This window comes from Cricetulus griseus, chromosome 2 (assembly GCF_003668045.3).
Source record: "Cricetulus griseus strain 17A/GY chromosome 2, alternate assembly CriGri-PICRH-1.0, whole genome shotgun sequence".
NCBI classification, from domain to species: Eukaryota; Metazoa; Chordata; class Mammalia; order Rodentia; family Cricetidae; genus Cricetulus; species Cricetulus griseus.
Genome location: NC_048595.1, coordinates 382718668 through 382742030, shown reverse-complemented (window position 1 = coordinate 382742030; position 23363 = coordinate 382718668). Strand labels below are relative to the sequence as shown.

Here is a 23363-nt window from a genome sequence, read left to right as displayed (position 1 = left end):
TTGGACTTGTACCTGCTCTGTGATAGAAACCTAAGCATTAGAGTCACAGCAATGTTACAGCAATGCCAGGCCCAATGTCACAGAAGACGGCTTTGCCTTTCCAGGTCACTGGATCTAACTGGACCTCTGCTCCTGGGTGGTGTCCCCAACCTGCCAGAAGACTTCCCTGTGCATAGCCGGCAGTTTGTGGGATGCATGCGAAACCTGTCTGTCGATGGCAGGATTGTGGACATGGCTGCATTCATTGCCAACAATGGCACCAGAGCAGGTATGCACAGGCCCTGGATATGTAGGACTAGCATGGTGCCCACTGGACATCTGTGACCATACCAGGGACAGAAGGGCTACTTCTACTTCCCAGAGAGTTCTTGAAACACACCTACCTGTGAGTGAGGACCTCTTAGGAATGGGTGTAGAGCTTGGCTTGGTGGGCATGACCAGAGCCCGCAGTTTACTGTGTTCCTGATGTGGGGATGCTGTTCGCTCACCTGGGTACACAATCCTAAGATCTTGAACTTGTCACCAGGTGGTCATATCAGACCCTGGGATGGCATGGAAACCCTGAGTCTCAGATGTGGGTGGAGCAGAGAATTCCACATACCCTAGTCTAGGGTTCTCACTGTGGCCAGCAGATTCCAGACTGGCCATCTCTAGCTTATTGCACTCATGCATGGGACAGTGTGGGGAATGGCACAACTCCTTAAGAGAAGCCACCTTGTGGTGTTCAGCTCAAGGCCAGACTATACGCTCTGCCCTGCAGGCTGTGCTTCTCAGAGGAACTTCTGTGATGGTACCTCATGCCAGAACGGGGGCACCTGTGTGAATAAGTGGAACACGTACCTGTGCGAATGTCCACTCCGCTTTGGTGGGAAGAACTGTGAACAAGGTAAGAATCTGTTCCTTCACCCCAAACCACAGTGGTGTACCTGGGAAGGGAACACAGGCAAAAAACAGTCTGAGGTAGGCTGGGATAGAGGTCCAGGGCCTGGGGCCAGCTCTATAGGATGTAAAGGCAGGTGACCATGAGGGTCAGAAGAGCAAGGTGGCTGTGGGGGCACACCTGAGCCTCATGGAGTTCTCAGATGCCTCTCCTGACAGCTGCTGCTGATTGGGCCTGGTGACGAGCATGAAAGACCATCTCCCTTCCCAGAGAGGCTGCAGGGTTCGAGGGGTGTCTTAGTGTCTTTCCTGTTGTTGTCATAAAATAGTCTGATGAGAGCAAGAGCAACTTGAGGGGTAAAGGATTTGTTTGGCCTAAAGTTTCAGACTTCAACCATGATGGGGATGTCACAGCAGCAGAGCTTGGGAGAGAACTGGTCAGATCACAGTCACCATAGTCAAGAGCAGAGAGCAATGCATGCATGCATGCTAGTGCCCAGCTCAAATTCTTCATCATGCAAGCCATGATCCCCTGCCCAGGGATTAGCACTGCCCACCCACGCAAAACTTGAACCTGCTCCATGTCCTAAGCACCACAGGACCACCCTTAACTGACATACATCCATCTGGGGTGCTCCTTGCCTCACTTTGGATGTGTCTGGCAACCCTCAGGGCTTCTTTGCCCAGTGAGCAGTATTGAAGCCATGGTGGGCATCTGCAGAGTCCATTGCTGGGTTCTTAGGGGGCAGTACTGGGCACAGATACAAGTCTGAGGCTGGCATTTGGGTTAAAGTGGAAGTCCCCTTCCTCACCTGGCTGGTAGCTGAGAAGATGCTCTCTGCCTGATTTCGGGAGGTGCCTGAGGTCCTGGTCTGTATCTGCAGTTATGCCACACCCACAGCGCTTCAGTGGTGAGAGCATTGTGTCATGGAGTGACCTAGACATCACCATCTCTGTGCCTTGGTACCTGGGGCTCATGTTCCGGACCCGGAAGGAGGATGGTGTGTTGATGGAGGCCACAGCTGGCACATCTTCCAGGCTTCATCTCCAGGTGAGTGTGTCTGTGAACCCACCCACAAAGCAGACAGGTGCTTCAGAAAGAAAACCAGACAGAGGGGCGGGCTTCCCAGGATGCCGGTAAAGGGTACTTGCCACTGACCTACCTCCTCCTATGCCTGTCCTATGGTGGAGGGAGAGAACACAGAAGGGAAATATGGGTGACTCCGGCAGCAGTGCCATTCAGGACAGCAAATGTGCAGAGATCATGTCCAGCTAATGGCTCCTGTGAGGTTACTTTCCAGTGCCCGCTTCCCTTCACTGCAGCAATGGAGTGGAGCATGTAACTGTGGAGCTGCTGGCTCTGTGTAACTTGCTCTAGACAGTAGCTCTGGTCCACCCTGCCTGGAATTTGACCTTTTTTTTTCCTGGCTAGATTCACAGCTTTTCAGAGCTGAGGGCAAATGACTGCATCAGATGCAGTGAGTGAACCTCCATCAATTCAACTGCAGCCCCTTACCTCCGTATTAAACCTGCACACTACCAAATGCCAGGTCCCTGCCTAGAGGGCTCTCGAGGACCCATCACATCATGCCACGTCTATCTTTTCTTCATTTTTCCTCTTTACTATTTGGATTGTTTGAAACCTTAGATCAGAGGACTTGGACACTTTCAGAAGTGATCTTTTGGTTTTGTTTGTTTGTTTGTTTGTTTGTTTTCGAGACAGGGTTTCTCTGTGACTTTGGAGGTTGTCCTGGAACCAGCTCTTGTAGACCAGGCTGGTCTCAAACTCACAGAGATCTGCCCACTTCTGCCTCCCAAGTGCTGGGATAATAGGCGTGCGACACCACCGCCCGGCTGGCCAGAAGTGATCTTAATGTACTCTGTACACACATTTGCACATCATTTGCATCACAGATAGATTCTGATAGGTTGTTGGAGCCAGAGGTACCAAGGAGTGATGAGTTACTGCCTTTGTGGGGATCACCCAACACTTCACTGAGTTACCTCTCCACCTCTTCACTGGCAGTGCAGTAGAGAGAGCTCTTATTCTATGCTAACCCTGAGGTTTTGAGGTGTTTAGGATGAGCCCACAGTCTAGAAATCAAGTTTGGCCAGGGGAATCCCACCAAGCCCTTGTATCTCTGACAGCTCCCATTCACGCTGACATTCTCTTGTATGAATCATGGCCCATGATTCCTGGGCAGGGTCAGAATTCTCCATCTTCGGCTCTCCTTGGACTTGGTGATGTGTAAAAATTCCAGGGGATCAATAGTCATGTAGGAGAATCATGCCCAAGCAGGGACTTGGTCTCAAATTTGAAGGAGTTAATAACTGGGTGTTTCTTTCTTTCTTCTAGGCTTTTCCAAAGTATGTATATGTAAGCACATGCATGTGTGCCTATGTCTCTTTGTGTGCTTGTGTCTGCCTAGGTATGTGAATGTGTCTGAGCATGTGTGTACGTGTGCATCTGTGTGTGTATCTGAGCATGTCATTATGCATATGTCTGTGTTGGCATGTGTTCATGACTGTGTATATGTTTGTATGCACATTGTATACATGTCTATGAGTGCATGTGTGGCCATATGTGTATATATGTTTGTGCATGTATGCCCATATATGTATGTATGTTTATGCATGAGTGCATGCATGTCTCTGTATGTATCTGTATGTGAGTGCATTTAATGGACCCTAGTTGCCTGAGGGCTTTCTTCCTGTAGGTCATCCTCTGTTTTCTCTCCCTCCTTCCCTTCAGCACAGTCTCTGCTACATATCCATTTCTTCTTTTCCTGAGGAGTCTGGCCACACCGACATGTGAAACACATAGCCCTTTTGTCCCCAGATTACAGCCCTAAAAGTAGTGGCTCCTGGAACTGGTGCTCATGGCCCCTGCTGTCCCCATGCCCTCATAGAGCCATGGCTTGTTTGTTCCACTTCCTGAGCTCTCTGGATCCTTGTGCTTTATTCCCAGTCAAGCAATTGGGATGGGTTGGAGATTGTCAGGGAGAGGTGAACTCTAGGAGTGTCTGCACCAAGCTCCCTTTCAGCATGAGGGAAACTGAGGCTAGAGGCTGTGTATTCTGGGCCCTGTGTGTCCTGGGTCAGCCAAAGAACCCCTCCACCTCCCTGGAGCAGGGCTCAGCTCAGAGAGTGGGAGGACAGGGACACCCAGAGCTCTCCCCTCTCCCAGATCTCTGCCAGAGGTCACAGAGCCCTTTGATAGATTCCTTTGCACTGGCAGGAGGGTGGGGCCAGCAGCCCAGAGAGAAGCCTGCCTCTGGACTCTGCCTGCCCACTCACCTGGGGTCATGGCTCCAGTGCCCCACTTGGGTTGGGGGTGTTGGCATGTGCGTCAAGGGTGATTACAGCTGTCATTGTTCTTCTCTCATTAGCTGTAATTTCTTTCACAAGTTTACTGGCCGCCCCAGAAGCTCACTTTGGGCTGAACTTGGAAGCACTGTTCTGCCTGGGGATGGCATTTCTCTGTGGGTGTTTCTCTGTCAGGACACATTAAATTGGCTGTTTCGATCCAGGTGATGGGCACTCACAGGTTGTTGTTAGCATTCCTGTAGGAAAAAAGGCTGCGTTCAGCAGGGTTAGCCCTGACTGAGTGTTAACTTTGGTAGCTTATCCACAAGCCCAGGGACTGCAGCCAGGAAGACTGGGTGCACCAAAGATGGCCTTGAGGGAACCTGTAGACCTCATGGGCCACCCGAGACCACCTCAGTATGATTCCCAGAGGCTGATTTATCAGGCATCCCAGGAATTTTCTGATTGTGTTTTGTGTGACATGTTCAGCCTGTGGCCTCCTCACCACCAGGGGAGCATTGTAGTGCAGCTATTTGAATTTCCAAAGCCTGGACAACTTGGATAATGGCTGTCAGGCACCCCAAATCCAGCTGCATTGTCAAGTGGAATAGTCATGCCTTTGTAGGCACCTGTCTTAAATCAGATAACAGTCCAAGATGGGTGGCAGCTCCTGCCTCTGTCCTGAGGTTTGTCCACAGCTTCCCCTTTTGCTGTAGACACATGGCATTTTCATTGTTGATCTGTCACTTCAGGGTTTTGCCAGCAAGGCCAGTGAGAGAGAGAACAGCCCGGGAGACCTCTGTGAGCCAAAGGAAGTAATATGTAAAAAGGTGAAAATTACCTCCCCAAATCAACTATTGGTGTAGACCAAGGTCAAGAGGCATCAGTTGTGACATTAGTCCTTCCCATCAGGGCATCCTCCAGGGCCTTTGGAGAACTTTAGCCAGCATGAGACACTGTGACTAAAACCTTCTGATATTGTTCCTAACATGGTTGGAGGCCACACAAATTTGGGCCCAGTGAGTTCAGTCCTTGGAAATGTGTTGAGACTTGCTTTCAAGCCTGGATGCAGCCAGCCTTCGTCAAACATTCTGTGTGTACTTGCAAAGAATGTGTACTCTGCAGTTGTCTAGCAAGGAGATGCAAGGAGATCCACAAATGTTAAGACAGTGGCATTAATTGTGGTTAAACAGATTGTGTCAGGGGCTGGCAGTGTATCTCAGTGGGTAGATTACCTGCCTAGTGTATACAAGGCCCTTGGTTGGATTCCCAGAACTGTGTAAATGAGGTGTAGTGTCACACACCTGCAATCCCAGGACTTAGGAAGTGGAGGCCAAAGGATCAGAAACTAAAGGCCATCTTGGGCTTATGTAGGAAGTTGGAGGCCAATATGGGCTGTGTGAGACCCGGCTCAGAAAACCAAAAACAAACCTCTAAAAATATTATACCATTTCAAAGTTTTTGTCTGTTATTGTGGCGATCAGTATCTGAACTTCAGTGCTCGGCTGTTTTCCATCTTGGCAGACTGGCTCTGGTGTCATTATGAATGTCCTTTTCTCTCTAGTGATAATGCTTGCCTTAAAGTGCTCTGCCTACTAATACAGCCACACCAGCCCTCCTGTCTATAGTGTCTCTGTCCATCCTTTTGTTTTTGTTTTTCAAGACAGGGTTTCTCTGTGTGGCCTTGGCTGTCCTGGAACTCACTCTGTAGACCAGGCTGGCCTCAAACTCATAGAGATCCACCTGCCTCTGACTCCTGGGTGCTGGAGTTAAATCTGTGGGCCACCACCACCCTGCTGTGTCCATCCTTTTATTTTCCACGTTTTCTATGTCTTTACATTTTAGGTGTGCCATAGTCAGTGGGTTTTAAATCTAAGCCTCATTTTGTTGGGCATTATCTTTTTGTTTTGTTTTGTTTTTCTGAGACAGAGTTTCTCTGTGGCTTTGAAGGCTGTCCTGGAACTAGCTCTTGTAGACATGGCTGGTCTCGAACTCACAGAGATCTGCCTGCCTCTGCCTCCCCGAGTGCTGGGATTAAAGGCGTGAGGCACCACTGCCTGGTGATGAGCATTATCTTTAACTGTGAACATCTTATGTAAGCCACAGCCTTGCTTTCTGTTTTTTTGTTTTTTGTTTTCTTTTATGAATTGAAAGAAAATGGTGGTTTGATCCTTCTGGAATATTACACAAGCAACCAGAATCAAGAATCTGCTGGTCCTCAAGTCTGTCTGTGGCTCTCATGATTGCTCACAAGCCTGGTTCTGACTATTCTGTCATCCCTATGGGTCTGTTCTACTCCTCTCTGAGTTTTTAGACACACTCTGTCCTGATACTTTGGGATATTTTTGTTGAGTGCTAGGCGTCATATTGAAAATCTAGAGAGAACAGGTGTCATTGTCATCTTGTTTGTTGCCGGCAGCAGCAACATGTTGGTGCAGTCACAGAGAGTCAAAGCCAGGCTTCTGTTCCTGCAAGATCTTCTCTGTTTCTTGCTTACTCCGAGTGTCTAGCCCTTCAGCATCCCAATGCTAAGCTTTGCAGATGCCTGCCCATCTAGCTTTGTTGGGATTAGAATGCTCATCTTTTTCCCATGAACCTGCACACCCTCTTCAGCTCTGCTGCAACTGAGTCTTCAGAGCCAGCCAGCAGCCCTGGGGGAAGCAGCTCAAAGCAGCAGAACTGCAGCTTCCTTCTCCCTGACCTTGGCCCTGCAACTCAGCTGTGTCACTCAGAGCTTCACACAGGTGTCCTAACTCACAGAAGAAGGCTGGTCCAACTCACCCAGTTCTCTGTCAAGTCAAAACAAAACAAAACAAAACAAAAAAACTCTGGGCAGTGCCCCAGTTGCATTAATTTAAAATTTTTACATTTATTTATTTATTTATTTGTATGTATGCATGTATGTGCCATAGTATGCATATGGGCCCAGAGGACAACTTGTGGAAGTTAGTTCTCTCTTTCTATCTTGTGAGTTTCAGGGATCTAACCCACGTCATTAGGCTTGGCAGCAAGTGCCTTTACCCCCTGAGGCATCTTGTCAGCCCCCAGCTGCCTGCCTGCTTTCTCTTTCTTCCTTCCTTCCTTCCTTCCTTCCTTCCTTCCTTCCTTCCTTCCTTCCTTCCTTTCTTCCTTTCTCTCTTTCTTTCTCTCTCTCTTTCTCCCTCCCTCTCTCCTTCTTTCCTTTCTTCCATTTTCTTTTTTGGGGGATTGTTTGTTTGTTTTGTCTTGGCTGGCCTAGAACTCACTGTGTTGACCAGACTGGCCTCAAATACATGAAGATCCACTTGCCTCTGCCCTTCTGCCTCTGGATCCCTGCCCTTGTCTCTGCCTCTGAAGTTCTGAGATTAAAAACATGCCCCACTGCACCTGGCCTTGAGTGCATTAATTTAAAACACTGCTCTAGGCTAGATGCAATACTCTTCATTTTCATACATGTCTTTAAACATGATTAGATCTTGACAAACTAAAATTGTACCTAATTTTGTGTGTGTGTGTGTGTGTGTGTGTGTGTGTGTGTGTTAGGGAGCAAACTCAGGCTTTACATGACCAGGCAAGTGCTCTACCACTGAGCTACATCCCCAACCAAATCTGTGTCTTTCTTTGTTTTCTTTTTCCTTTCTCTTTTGAGATGGTCTCATTATGTAGCCCAGGCTGGCCTGACACTTTCTATTTAGAATAAGCTGTCTCCAAACTCAGGATCATTCTTGCTGTTCTGCCACGTCCTGTGATGACAGGTGGGCACCATCTTGCCTGGCTCCTAATTTTTACTTCCATTTTTTCCCACTCTGGTGCCATGTCTAAGTCTATCTGAATGGCTATGTTATTAGATGTCTGCAGAATGCTTTTCATGTAACTGTACCGTCAGTTGGTGTGGCTCTCTGCCCTACAGATTCTCAACAGCTACATCCAATTTGAGGTCTCCCATAGCCCCAATGATGTGGCATCCATGCAGCTGTCCAAGTCCCGAATAACTGATGGAGAATGGCATCATGTGCTAATAGAACTGAGGAGTGCCAAGGAGGGCAAGGACATCAAATACCTGGCAGTCATGACCTTGGACTATGGAATGGACCAGGTGAGTACACACCTGTACTCTGCTGGGAACAGTTCTTTATCAGTCAATGGGAAAGCACAATGATGCTCAATATGCCAGCACCTGCAGGGACCTTGCAGGTTTGGAGAAGTACTGGTTGGCATCCCTGGCTTGTATCTTCCATTCCATGTATGCTGAGGACACTTCTGTAGTCTGGAGTTGGGCTCTGCCCACCTGGGTCTCCCACCATGGTGCTCCTGGTGCCTTTGCAGAGCTGCTTCTCCGTGAAGTTGTTTTGAGTAGCATCTCAATGTTCAGCCCTGAGCCTCTGTCCAGTCACAGACACCAGTGCAACTTTCCCAAAAGGGGGAATAGTGAATGAAACTAGAAAAAAACAGTTCCCCGAGGGCCCGGAAGACACAGACACACATCTGTCCCAGTGGCATGGCAGCTGTCTCCAGACAGCACCCTCAGAATGCTTCCTGAAGCAGACTGGTTTCTGCAGTTCCCAGCCAGAGAACACAGCACATGGCAGAAGATAACCACATACCGAATGAATGCCTAGTGATTCACGAAGGCCTCAGAGTCTCAGCTGGCCTTGGGTCACATTCTAACAGTACATCGATGTTGAGTTTAGGTGCCCCTTGCTGGTGCTGGGAGCCAGCTGAGACCCAGATTCCCATGAGAATACATGGTCCCCACTCCCTGCCTGTCTCCTGTTTACCCAACTCATTTTCTGAGCATGGCTCTTTTGGTGCTGTGCCCATTACAGGGCAGGAGGGTTGCCCATGTCTTCCCCACTGACCGCCTGGATCCCATGCCCTATGTGTCACATACAGTCAGCCTGCTTTCCTCCAGACAGCCAAGTGTTCCTTTGGAGGCTCAAGGGAGGTGGTTCATGTCCCTCTGCCTTAGTCTTTAGCACATTCCTCCCGTTGGGAAGGTGTGCCCAGAGACCCCTGTTCTTTCCATGTAGAGCATGGTACAGATTGGGAACCAGCTCCCTGGGTTGAAGATGCGGACTATTGTCATCGGAGGTGTGTCTGAGGACAAGTTGTCTGTGCACCATGGTTTCCGAGGCTGTATGCAGGTATGGCGAGCATGGCCCTACATCTTTGCTGGCTGGCTCAGGCCTCCATCACTGCAGTTGGTAGGGCTCTTCAGTTAGTTTTTAACAAAGTAATGACCCATCTAATAGGCACCCCAGACTTTAACTCATGTTTCCTGCTCACTCCCACCTTCCCACATAGCTCCCCTTATGCCAGGGATCTAGCCCCATATCGCCAGCCTTCATCTTCCTGCTTCTGTCATGGCTACCTGGTCCAGCTTCACATCTACACTTGTGTCCCACAACTGCCAAGGGAGCAGCTAAGCTGTGTCCCGCTCACAGCCCCCTGAAGTGGACACAGACCACACATTCCTTTGCTGCTGGCCATGCTGTGTGACCTAGCTCTGCCCATGTCTCTGGGCTCCAGGCTGTGGAGATAAGAGCTGACTGTTCAGACTGGGAGGGAATTTGGGGCTCTCTTAACTTCTATTTACCCTCTGGGGTTCCTCCAGTTTTACCACTCTGGGACTGAGTCCAGTTGCCCCTACGTTTTAAATGCAGGGTGTGAGGATGGGGGAGACATCCACCAACATTGCCACCCTGAACATGAACGACGCCCTCAAGGTCAGGGTAAAGGACGGCTGTGATGTGGAGGACCCATGTGCCTCAAGCCCCTGCCCTCCGCACAGCCACTGCCGTGACACCTGGGATAGCTACTCCTGCGTCTGTGACAGAGGTGGGGCCCTCACTTCACACCACAGCAGAGGAAGCTTTGGTGGCTACAGTGCATCTGGGGAAACTGATATGGGGTGTCAGCTTCCCTGGTCAAATCAGTGAGAGTGTAGGGCCCTGAACTGTTGTATGAGAAGCGGCCTCTATGCCATGCATGGTGACTCACACCTATAATATCAGCACTTGGGGGGGAAACATCAGCCATGGCAGGAAAAATTGCTGCAAGCTTGAGGCAAGCTTAGACTGCATAGTGAGTTCTGGGTCAGCCTGGGCTGCATGGTGAGTTCCTGGGGGCTAGCCTGGGTCACAGAGGTAGACCTTTCAGCCTCCCCACTCCCCTCGGAAAGCAGAGGACCATTTTACTAGAAACAGACTCCCTTACTTTTGCTTTCTCAGCCTAGGGGACTTTAATGTCAAAGTGCAGTTAGTCAGCAGTGTAAAGTGACACATTTTACAAAGTCACACATTCACTGGTCACCTTTGAATTTGGTGGGTGGAGAAGCACTGGAGGTATTCATTGATAGCTCCCATTTCTCGTGTGTCTGGAATAGCGAGGACCTACACCCCTATATTCAACCCTCCCCTGGCCTGAGCTGGTTGACTTCCATGTTTTCCCAGTCTGTCTCCTGTGACCTGGAGGGGAAGCTGCTGTTCCTTTTTGCTGAGTGGCAGGAACTGTCAGCTTCAGGAAGCATGGGATGCAGGAGAAGCCCTGTTATAGTGGTTATGCTGGCACTGTCCCCACAGGGTACTTTGGAAGAAAGTGTGTGGATGCATGTCTCCTGAACCCCTGCAAGCATGTAGCAGCCTGTGTGCGCTCCCCCAACAGTCCTCGAGGCTACTCATGCGAATGTGGGCCCGGCCACTATGGGCAGTACTGCGAGAACAAGTAAGGGAGACTGGGACACTGCCTTGTGACCCTCTTGGCTTCTGTCCCCATCTTCCCTGCCTCCTCTCTGCTGGAGAGATACAAAAAGTTGTCATTCCCACCCCCCACTCCCCCCTCTCCTGTCTATGCCACACTAACCTGAGGCCCTCACTGAGGGTTTCTCACGTGTGTCTTTAAGATATAGGAAAACACGGAGAAAAACATCATTTTTAACAGAGCCTGACTGGGTATGTGACCCCTGAAGGTAGGGATAAGAGCACAAAACTCTTAAGTGTCCTTCATCTGTTTTTTCGCCTTATTTTTCCATCAGAGTCGACCTTCCATGCCCCAAAGGCTGGTGGGGGAACCCAGTGTGTGGCCCTTGTCACTGTGCCGTCAGTCAAGGCTTTGATCCGGACTGCAACAAGACCAATGGCCAATGCCAGTGCAAGGTGAGGAGCCACCAGTTTGTCCCCACCTCCCTTAGACTTGAGCCCAGCAAACTGACCACGAATGCACAGTATGGTTTACATACAAACATGAGTCTGCACACATGGACAGATGCATGCATATCATATACACACACACGCCTGTATTCATATGCACCCCTATATAAGCACAAATATCTACATGCATTTGTACCTGTACAGAATCATACATACGTGCATACATATACCCAACTATGCATGCATATAAATGTTGGGTTGTGCATGCTTTTAATCCCAGTACTTTTGAGGCAGAGGCAGGTAGATTTCTGAGTTCGAGGCCAGCCTGGTCTACACAGAGAAACCCTGTCTTGAAAACCAAAGCAAACAAACATATATTGGGTTGCTCACCTGTGCTCTGGGAACACTCCGGGACTTCTTACATCTAAACTGGTTCAGACTCTCCCTTTGTGGGACCTAGAAGCCAGTGTAGTCTTTCTTCAGCCCCACATCCAGTGAGTAACTACAGATCAAAGCATTTCTGTACAGGTTGCTGCATCTTTGCCATCAGTCTTGGTTTTCCTAGTCAGCTGCCTTCCTGCCCTTTTACCAAGCTGGCACTTAGTGATGACAGTTTTTATAATCTGGAGGAAAGAGGATATTGCTCAGAAGGTAGAGCTCATACACTCAGCATTGCACAGACCCTGTATTTGATCCCCGGCACCCCCTCACCCATAAAAATACACAAGCCATACCCTGTCTCATTATCCAGACCTAATGTGTGTGCAGCTTGGGACACCTGGTCTCACAGCTTCTGAATATGCTCCTGTGTACTTAGCCACAGTAGGGGGGAGCCCCGCTCCCAACCACAGATGCCTTCAGAGTTGCCACTAAGTGATTACTATTGGGTTTGAGGGTAGCAATGGTCACTCAGTAAGGGACATGTTGTCAAGGAAGGAGACAGGGTGAGAACCCAGGGAAGGAAATTGTCACTATGGGCTCCTGGTGATGCTTCTCCAGTGTTAGTCTTGCCCGAGAGCTCCACAGTGATCCCACAGTGATACAGGCCTTGTGCCTCGAAACACTCTAAGTGTCAAGTTGAAACGAATGTGGATGAATGTGGCTTAGGCCTGGCCTTGCATGCTTAGAGTGGGGGCAGGGGGGAGGAAGAGGCATGTATACAGCATCATAGGGGGAAATGCCTACAGCTTTTCTCATCAGAACTTAAAGTGCACAGGCAAGATGGCTCAGCTTTAGAAGTACTTGCACCATAGTCTGACTTCAATCCCCAGATTCCACAAGGCAGCAGGCATGAACAGCCCTAGAGTGGTCTTCTGACCTCCCGACAGGACACTGTACTCACACATACACACATACACACACACACACTCACACACACGCACACACACACACACACACACACACACACCATACACCATACACACACACACACACACACACACATGCACACACACATGTACACACATACACACACATGCACACACACATGCACACACATACACACACACACACACACACACACACGCATACACATACACATGCATACACATGCACATACACATACACATACACACACACACCATACACATACACACACACATACACATGCAATCACACATGCACATACACACACACATACACACACATACACATACACACACACACACCATACACATACACACACATACACATGCAATCACACATGCACATACACACACACATACACATTCACACACATTAACACATACACACACACACACACATACACATACACACACACACACCATACACATACACACACACATACATACACATGCACACACACATACACATACACACACATACACACACATACACACATACACACACATACACATACACACACACGCATACACATGCATACACACGCACACACACATACACACACATGCACATACACACAAACACACGCACATACACATACACATACACATGCATGTACAAAATAAACATTTTTTAAGTTAGGGAAAGTTTTTAGTTAGGTGTGGTACTAGACACCTGTAATTCCAGCACACAGGAGTCTAGGACAGAAGGATCATGAGTTCAAAGCCAGCCTGGACTATAAAGGGAGTCCCTATCTGGGGGTAGAAAAAAATTTGCTTTGGAATAATTTTGAGTAGAGAACTTGTCAAATATACACAAAGCCCTGAGCTCCATCCTAGTACTTATAAGAAGTATAAGAAAAGAGTTTTATTACATTTATTTAGTGTGCATATGTCATGGTACACATGGGGAGGTCAGAGAGCAATTCTGTGGAGACAGTTCTCTCCCTCCACTTTTATGTAGGTTCTGGGAATTGAACCCATTTGGCCAGACTTGTGTGGCATGCACCTTTACCCACTGAGCCATCTCACTGGTCCCACCTTTGACTTTTACAGGAGAATTACTACAAGCCCCCCGCCCAGGATGCCTGCCTTCCCTGCGACTGCTTCCCCCATGGTTCCCACAGTCGTGCCTGCGACATGGACACTGGCCAGTGTGCCTGCAAGCCTGGTGTTATCGGCCGCCAATGCAACCGCTGCGATAACCCCTTTGCTGAGGTCACCTCACTCGGTTGTGAAGGTCTATCATTGTCCCTTGACTCCTTTCTGGTCACACTGCAGAACAGACAGCCATGTTTAACGTGTATACTAGCAGGTGCATGTATGTGCCTGCATATCCTTAGGCTTGGAGAATCCTGGGAGGCTTTATACTGAGTTCTCTTGGCCTTCTAGAAACCTGGGCTTTGTGAGGCCCTAGACCACAGCCTGCTCTAATGTGCACGGTGATTGGAAGGTGCTGGGGTCACTCATGTTGGGATCCTTTTGTAGGTGGAACGTAGGTATGGTGTCTTGTGTATACAGATGAGCTGGGCTGAATGACTTTTCCTCTGTCCTCAGTGATCTACAATGGGTGTCCCAGAGCATTTGAGGCTGGCATCTGGTGGCCACAGACGAAATTTGGGCAGCCAGCAGCAGTGCCATGCCCCAAAGGATCAGTGGGTGAGTCTGGTGCCTGGGTTGTCCTCAGGATAGGAAGCCAATCTGAAGCAAGTTTCTTTCTGGGCAGGTGGTCTGGGCATCCGAGCTTTTGAATGTCCACATTGAAAGAATGCCATGGGCTAGAGCAATAACTCCTTAGTTAAGAGTGCTGGCTTCTCTTCTAGAGGACCTAGGTTCAAATTCTCAGAACCCACATAGTGGCTCATAACCATCTGTAACTCCAGTCCTGGGGGATCTGAAGCTCTATGCTCGCCTCCCTGGCACTGGGCATGTGCGGACTAAGTGCAGACAAAACGCCCACACACATTTAATTTGATTTTAAACAATGGCATTAAGGATTATGTTGGGAGAAATGACATAGGTTTTCCCTCAGTAGCAAGATGCAGAACATGAAAGGGGCATAACGAATGAAAATGGCCTATGATTCACCTCACTGGTCCCTCAATGGTGGGACCAGTGGCTTTGGCACTCTCTGCCTAGGGCCTTGACAAGTCTCCTTGTTGTTTATGGCATTTGTGCTCTGTAAAATGGCAAGTAATGGTGTCTGTGATGTTTCCAATAAGACCTGTGTGGGGATCTTCAGCACTGGCTCATTGTCTCACAGACTTTCCCACATGATTGCTTGTATTGCTGGGAACCCAGAGGGTCTGGCTTTGACTGTCAGGGCAACTTAGAGTTTTCAGCATGAAAGATGAAAGCACGTGTCGGCCCTTTCCTGTGGCCATGAACACGACTGGCATAGCCCCCACCCAGATCCCCATCTGTACTCAGTGCAAGGGTTGGCTAAGTTCATCAGGTTCAGGTGTTACTAGGTGTCCATCCATAGTATGACCATGCTTCTGTTCCCAAGGCAACGCAATTCGGCACTGCAGTGGGGAGAAGGGCTGGCTTCCTCCAGAGCTATTCAACTGCACCTCGGGCTACTTTGTGGACCTCAAGGCCATGGTAGGTCACAGCCTTTGGGAGGTGCCTCTTAGGTATGTGGATAGAGGTTGCATTTGGGTCAGGCATGGCTCCCAAGAGGCCATGAATCTGGAAGCAAGTGAAGAAGGGGCAACCCTGGGGTTTCAGAGGCCAGGGGCCAGGGGCCAGGCCTACTTCCTTTACTCAAGTTAGCCAGGCTGGCTTCAAGTGGGCCTTCTGTCCACTTGTTCTAGGTCTGTAGACACAAAGTCCTCACTGTCACCAAACTCAGGCATAGCTTCAACACACTCTTGCCCAGGAGGCCTACCCTTTTTTTTCTTTTTTTTTTGGGGGGGGTGTTTTGATACAGGGTTTCTCTGTGGCTTTGGAGGCTGTCCTGGAACTAGCTCTTATAGACCAGGCTGGTCTCAAACTCACAGAGATCTGCCTGCCTCTACCTTCTGAGTGCTGGGATTAAAGGCGTGTGCCACCAACGCCCGGCGACCTACCCTTTTCTTGCTATCGTTGTCAACTCAGGATCATTTCCGGGTTTGGGGTCTTTGGAGTACTATCAAGGAGACTAAACAGTAGAGAATTTCTGAATGGTGGGAAGGACCAAAACAAATGAAATCTATGTGCAAAACATTGTCATTTCCTTTTTGTTCCAGAATGAGAAGCTGAGCCGCAATGAGACAAGGATGGATGGAGACAGATCCCTGAGGCTGGCAAAGGCACTGAGGAATGCCACGCAGTACAATGGCACACTCTTTGGCAACGATGTGCGCACAGCCTACCAGCTATTGGCCCGCATCCTGCAGCACGAGAGCCACCAACAGGGCTTCGATTTGGCAGCCACCCGGGAGGCTAATTTCCATGAGGTAAGAGGAGGGTGAACCTAGTGCAGCAGGAATTTGTGGTGTCAGGAGCTGGGGAAGCGCCGTATGGGGTCCTGGCAAGGCATCCCTTCATTTCAGGTGTGAGAAAGTCTCGTTAGTGCTATGGCTAGGCGAGGGCAGACCACAGCCTTGATGACAGCAGCAATGCTAACAGTTAGGGACCACTCGGTAGGCCCAGTGTTCTAAGTGGTGTGTTTTCTTTTTAGCTATGCATATTTTCCTACCACTTGACAGAAAAGGAAACTGAGGCATGTAGAGCTTAGGGTTTGCCCAAGGGTTTGAGAATGACAGAGCCTAGGGATAAGCTCTTCAGCCTCCTACTGATGCCTCCTGCAAAAAGCTGTCTGTTTAATACCATTCAAGCCCCACATCCCATACCATACTGAACGCTGTCTCACATAAACCCTGGTGTGGTGGATGTAGATGTGGGGCGTCACCCCATAATTAAGTCCGCAGCTGGCCTCACCACACTCCTATCCTCAGCATAGTACACTGTGGTTCTCTTCCTGGTTTACCTGGGTGGTTCAGGGTCTAAAATGAAGGTGCATCCCTGCCTGCCTTCCTCCTTAGTGTGTGGGGATGTCTATGTGAGACCCCAGCAGGCCGCTCTCCTGGCAATCTCCGGCCTCTCATGTTGACTTGAAGCTCTCCTCTCCTGGTCCAGCTCAGTCCTGGTCAGCCCATGGCTGTCTGGAAGACTGTTTGCTCCATCTCAGGACCAGGCATCTGAGGACAGAAGACTGAATACCATCTGTCTGTCTGTCTAGGATGTTATCCACACGGGCAGCGCCCTCCTGGCCCCGGCGACACAGGCAGCATGGGAACAGATCCAGAGAAGTGAGGGCGGTGCTGCGCAGCTGCTGAGACGCTTCGAGGCATACTTCAGCAATGTGGCACGGAATGTGAGAAGGACCTACCTGAGGCCCTTCATCATCATCACCGCCAACATGAGTACGGACTGACCTGTGGGGAGGGCAGAGCACCTGAAGGCACAACCCCAGGGACTTGGGTCATTCTGTCCAGAAGCTGACCCCTGACCGTGAAGTGGGTGCGGGCACAGCCTCAGCCTGGGCACTCTGTAGAAAAGTGAGCCAGCAGTTCTAATCTCTAGTCTAGAAAATGAGTTGAGAAGTTGCCCAACTCAAAAGACATCCACAATCGCTGATGTCATTCCTGGGGCTAGATACTTCTGTGGAGGCGACACCCTGGGGTCTTTAGAGTCCAGCCGGCCTTTCAGATGCCCAGGTTTGGGATTCCCTACAGCACAGCCTGCCTGGGGACAATATGGCCCTCTCCCCATTCACTGCAAATGGAAGTACATGCCAGAGGGACATGTGGTGTTGGAGGTGGAGTCTCTCCCACCCTGGGCCAGTCTCTAAGCAATCTGCTACCAGCACACGAGGCCCATGTTACCTCAAATGCTAGTACACACTGCCCTGGGGTTGGGAGTTTAGCAGCCCTGATTCCTTCAGACAGAGAATGCCCCAGGTTTGTAAAAATCAGTTCCCAACCTGTCCAGACAAAGCTGGCACAAAGTCCCCAATCCCTGGGGATCTCCATTCTACAGACAGAGTTCCTTTAGCTGGGTGTGGGGCCAGCAACATTGCTTATATTGACCTTCTGAGATCTCCTACCCCACACTGTTAGGCTTTTCTTCCTGCCCCTTTTGCAGGTGGCTCACAGAGCACTGACCTAGCAGTGAGTCTCTTCTTGAGGGATTCTTTTGTTCTTTTGAGCCAGGGTCTCACTACGCATCTCAGGCCATCCCAGAACTCACTCTGTAGACCAGGCTATCCTGGAAGTCACAAATCCACCTGCCTCTGCCTCTCCTGTTTTGAGATTAAAAGCATGCACCACTATGCTCAGCTTTTATCAGGGAGTCTTAAACAGAGCAGACCCTGGCACATACAGGCATGACTCTACCTCTGTCAGAGTGGCAGTGGCCAGCACCAGCTGAGGATTGCTTGACTGTGTGTCCCATCCGGGACCTGTAGGTGTTCCTACAAGGCAGAGAACAGACAGACAGCGTAAGCCCATTATACAGAGCTTGCTCATCGCTGTCTGTTTCACCAACGATGGCGCAGCCCGTGGAATAGAGTGGGACAGCACCCCTCGCAGCCATGTTGTGGCTGGCCTTACCCCTCATATTCCACCCCATCTGAGTCATGCAAGACAGTGCCAGATGCCACCATAAAGAGCCAGATTGCCACACTCTGCCTTGTGTCACCCTCAGGTGTCCTGTTGTGACTTTCAGTAGGTTTCCTAGAGACAGTGACTGCGGTTGAAACAACAGTTATCGTTTCAGAACTGGGGGTTCAAGAAAGCTCTAACATTTGGTAGTGAGTAAAGGAATTGTCCCAGTTCTTGCAGTTGACATCTTCGACAAGTTTAACTTCACCGGTGCCCAGGTGCCAAGGTTTGAGGACATTCAGGAAGAGTTCCCAAGGGAGTTGGAGTCCTCCGTGTCCTTTCCAGCTGACACCTTCAAACCACCAGAGAAAAAAGGTAAAGCCACTTAGAAGCCCCTTGTTGCCTTGGGTGTCTCCATCCCTTGAGAGTGACCCTCTAAGAGTGCTGGGTGACTCCAACTGGGTCTGGAGCGAGCAGGCCTGAGTGATGTTCAAGTGTCTTCAATAAATACCGTGAGAAGTTCTCATGGATGTAGGACTGAGCTCAGAACAGGCCCCATCTTCCAAGCTGTTCAGTTGCAGCTTCCACAAACATGGTTACATGTTTGTTCACAGCTGACCACAGAAGTGATTGTGTTGTATGTGAGCTGAAGAGCATTAGCTACGAGTGTCCCTTGCATTCAAGCGTGCATACATTTTATCTATGCATTGGTGTGTGTATTTTCCTGATGTGCATATGTGTGGTATTCTGTGTGTATATATGTATATGATATATATATATATATATATGTACACATATATATATATTCAGTATGTGTATGTGTGTGCTAATGTGCATGTGTGTATATCCAGTATGTGTATATGCACATATATTAATGTTCATATATGTGTATGTTCAAAATGTTTGTATTTGTATATATGTTAATATGCACATATGTGTACACAAATGTTTATATTCCAGGTGTGCATGTGTATATGTATACATGTGTGTATTCTGTGTGCATGTGTTTATATCCTATATGTACACATATTTCATGTGCATATATGCATGCGTGTGAATAGTCTGTGTGTGCACATATATGTATATGTTTTGCCTACATTTGCACAGGTACACTCTTCTTTTGTGTGTGTACATGTGTCTGTTCCTTAGCATTGCTACCCAGAAGAGGACTCTACCTCTGTGACACCATCACCTATCTGCTTCTGAGTCTGCTTCTGCTTCCCAGTCTGCCATGGAACACTCCCCATGGAAGTGTCCAATCCCTAATTCCTCAGAACTGTGCAGGTGGCATTTTACTCATTGTGCCAAATCTGAAAGCTGCTAAAACGCTAGGGTTGGCCAGCACAGAACCACACTTCCTGGTTGTCAGGCAGCATGGTGTTTGATAGTCGGCTGTTAGGAAGGAGCCCCACTCAGGCAGGGAGTAATCCATCCCTTCCACATCCTGAGCCAGGGAACATAAAAACATCTCTCACCCTTTCCTCTCCCCCAGTGAGCCCAGGCACCGGGACAGCCCACACCAAAGTCTCCCCCATCATGGCTGCTTCAGTGAGTTGCAAGACACTGTAGGCTTGGGCACCCCAAATATGTTCTCACATGTGGGATATACACATGGCTTCTCTCATGTATGGTTGAAAACATGTCCACATTTAGCATGAAGTTAGAAAGCACAGGGCACAGAACCCATGTGTGTAGAAGGCCCCTGTCTCCTCTTGCAGTTCCCAGCACTACTCTGAGTGGATCCAAAGAGTATGGGAGGGACGATAATGACCCCAGCCATCCACCACATGACATCATTGCCACCTTAAAAACCCCATCCTGAGGCATCTGCTACATCCCCAGTGTCTCTCACCCTCTCTACAGCGAGTGCCAGAATAGGCTCCAAAGCTACACAGAGAAACCCGGTCTCGAAAAACCCAAAAAAAAAAAAAAAAAAAAAAAAAAAGAAAGAAACTGGCCACTGGTCACTAACAGCTCCAACCCCAGTGGCCACTGTGCTACTTTCTGTCTGTGAATTTGAACTGTCTGTGGACACATCTTCAAATCTCTTTACAGTTCTTCCAACTCATACACAAGGTAGAACTGCTGGGCCATGAATTGTTAATGCTTGAGGGGACTCCATGTTAGTTTCTAGCTGCCATTTTTAAGAGTATAGAAACCGTTTGGTGGCACAGGTATCTGCCTTGAGTCCTCACACCCTGTTCTCACATTGCAGAAGGTCCCATGATGAGGCTGGCCAACCGGAGGGCTGTACCACAGGCACCACAACCAGAACCCAGGGCGGAGAGAGAAACCTCATTCAGCAGACAGAGGAGACACCCTGATGAACCCGGCCAGTTTGCTGTTGCCCTGGTCATCATTTACCGGACCCTGGGTCAGCTGCTGCCTGAACACTATGACCCTGACCACCGCAGCCTCCGGTGAGACCTGGGTGCAGGGACCTTGAGGGGAGCCATTTCCCCAGCACCCTGAGTCCTCCATGAATCTAAGTTCTAATCACCCTCTGTCAGCCACAATAACATTATGCCATGGCCCACCAAGGAGAGGTTCTGTGTCTGCCATGGTGCTCTGCACTGGGGTGTGCATGCCCTTTGCCTTGGTTCATCCTCACACTTACATCCACTTATTCCTTTGTTTGCACCAACATGCACCTCTGGGGGCTCTATTCTGACCCCCACACCATACCCAGAGGTTGTCATAGGTGATACCTATAGGTGCCTCTGCCTTCTGCTGGCCCAATACCAAGGGCCACTCAGCCAGTGTGCTGCACAGTACGTGTTGCCCCTGACCAGAAGGCTGCACACAGGTCATTCTTCTTAGCTACTCTATCTTGTGGGTGCTTCCTTGTTCCTCCGTCCTTGTTTTTAAATCACGCTTAGAAGTAAGTAACTGGGTTCCAGGCTGTGGTTACTTAAACAGATTCCCCATGTGGGCTCTGCTACTGCTCCCAGTGTCACTACCATATGCAATGCAGAGACATGCCTGCTCCTTAAAGTTTCTAAGTCCCTTTCCCCGGAGGTAAAGTTTCTAAGTTCCTTTCCCCTTTCTCCCTGCACCCTTTTTCTTGTTGTTTGTTCTGTTTTGTTTTGTTTTGTTTTGTTTTGTTTTGTTGAAACAGACTTTCTCTGTGTAACCATTCTAGCTGTCCTGGAATTTGCTTTGTAGACCAGGCTGGCTTTGAACTCACAGAGATCCCCTGTATCTTCCTCCCAAGTGCTGGGATTAAAGGTGTGCACCACCTTGCTGGGATCCTCTCCCTGTACTCTTGAGAATACCAGCAGTGCAGCCCAGACCCTCCTGAGGGCAGTGCTGTGATCTGTGTCCGTGGCCTGTATTTCAGTCGCTCATTTGACCATATCCTCATAGTGTCTGGACTCAGGTTCTCCCAGAACATGAATTAATCATGTTTATCCCTATAATCATCCCTCTCTGCCACAGATTGCCTAACCGACCCATCATCAACACCCCAGTAGTAAGCGCTATGGTGTACAGTGAGGGGACCCCACTCCCCAGCTCTCTGCAGAGACCTGTCCTGGTGGAGTTCGCCCTGTTGGAGACCGAGGAGCGAAGCAAGCCTGTCTGTGTATTCTGGAACCACTCCCTTGAGTAAGTGGGTCCCCAAGAGCCTGCAAGCAACCTCTTCTATGGGAGCCCTGTGTTTGTACCGGAGGGCCTTGTTGAGGTCAGAAGGATCAGTAAGCAGAATGAAGGCTAAGTTTTCCTCTTCCAGGGCTTAACAAGATAGAAATCATCCCCCATTTTGCCTCTGTCAGTGTGTGCCCACATGTACATATACACACATGCACACACATTTATGTGTGCATAAATTCATGTGCGTGTTGAAGAATTGCTCATATTCTCATGGGAAATTATAGATCTATGCATGCACGCACACACACACACCCCACAAGAATATGCACAAAGATGTTCACACATAATATAGACATGATCCATGCACAAAAATACACAGATCTATGCATGCATAGGAATACATAGGGCATGTACACAAATGCACACAAAATACTCATACAGAAACAGGCATGCACATGCAAGGCTCCCTCAGGGAGGCTGTGGCAGAGATGGGCTGTGTATTGGTGGTCCACAGAAGCACCCATTTCTCTGCCAGGCAAGGCCACCTGCAGGATATGGGAACACATGCAGAGAAGTGGCAGCGTTGGTCCCAGACTACCCTCTACAGCAGGGTTTGTTTGGCCTATTTCTGGAGATAACTCCAAGAATGACCAGATACATGATGTATTGCACAGATGTGCACCTGCAACCAAGGAAGGGAGCAGGTTGACTTTAAAAAATGTAAGATGCTATTTCCCTGTACCTGTGTGACACTGGATTGCAAGGCTGGTAGCCTGTCTGTGGCTAATGCTAATGGGATCGTTATGTTTGTCTTTTTAGCTGCAGGAGTCATGGGAGATGCCGGGCCTTCACATCCTTGTCTCGCTCTTTGGTCTCAGTTTGGTGGCCCCTACATAGAGGGACATAGGGTGGAATGAGGAAGTGCTAGTCACCAGGCTTGGCACACGGTCTAAAATGAAAAGCATCAGTGCTTTTCCTCATCATGGGGAGCCTGGGATCCATGGGATCAGAACCCAAAAGCCTCTCTGTATGCTTAAAGCTGGGTGTGGATGTTGTACATCTGTAAGCTCATACCACAGGGACATTTCCCACGTCACGGTCCCCCAGGATTGAAAGGAGAGCTACCACACAAGTCTGTGCTGGGTGCAAGGCACATGCTTGGGCAGGAGCATTCATCTTCTCCTGTCTCGGTACTTTCCAAATGCCAGTTTACAAGTGAGCTCATTGAGTCGGGGGCATAATAGATCTTTGGCTCACAAAAGGGAGTGAAGGGAAGCGTTGGTGTCTGATGTGTGGGCCCCATGGCTGCCAGGCATGGCTGTCTGTCCCTTGCTATTTGTTTGAATAATGGCAATTAGCAGTGGCTCTAGTGATCTGCCCCCTGCTTTGTGTTGCTGCCATTATTCCCTGAACTGAGCACTCCTGGCAAAGCGCGTCAACCGTCACACCCCATTTTACAGATGAGTAAACTGAGGATCAGAGGGATTATAGGACTTTCCCAGAGCCACAGC

The 23363-nt window shown here is 49.2% G+C and overlaps 1 protein-coding gene across 2 annotated transcripts in view; it reads left to right on the top strand.

Annotated features, from left to right (window-relative positions):
* Celsr1 (cadherin EGF LAG seven-pass G-type receptor 1) overlaps positions 1 to 23363 on the top strand; it is a 147308-nt gene that overhangs the window by 105101 nt on the left and 18844 nt on the right. For both annotated transcript variants that reach the window (XM_035440807.1, XM_027396193.2), the window contains 16 exons: positions 105 to 268; positions 761 to 886; positions 1764 to 1930; positions 8075 to 8260; positions 9195 to 9308; positions 9828 to 10002; positions 10746 to 10887; positions 11198 to 11318; positions 13730 to 13913; positions 14231 to 14332; positions 15183 to 15277; positions 15904 to 16113; positions 16899 to 17082; positions 18493 to 18636; positions 20477 to 20681; positions 21700 to 21867. In XM_035440807.1, coding sequence (XP_035296698.1) covers positions 105 to 268; positions 761 to 886; positions 1764 to 1930; positions 8075 to 8260; positions 9195 to 9308; positions 9828 to 10002; positions 10746 to 10887; positions 11198 to 11318; positions 13730 to 13913; positions 14231 to 14332; positions 15183 to 15277; positions 15904 to 16113; positions 16899 to 17082; positions 18493 to 18636; positions 20477 to 20681; positions 21700 to 21867 — 2487 coding nt within the window. The remainder of the gene's footprint in view (positions 1 to 104; positions 269 to 760; positions 887 to 1763; positions 1931 to 8074; positions 8261 to 9194; positions 9309 to 9827; positions 10003 to 10745; positions 10888 to 11197; positions 11319 to 13729; positions 13914 to 14230; positions 14333 to 15182; positions 15278 to 15903; positions 16114 to 16898; positions 17083 to 18492; positions 18637 to 20476; positions 20682 to 21699; positions 21868 to 23363) is intronic.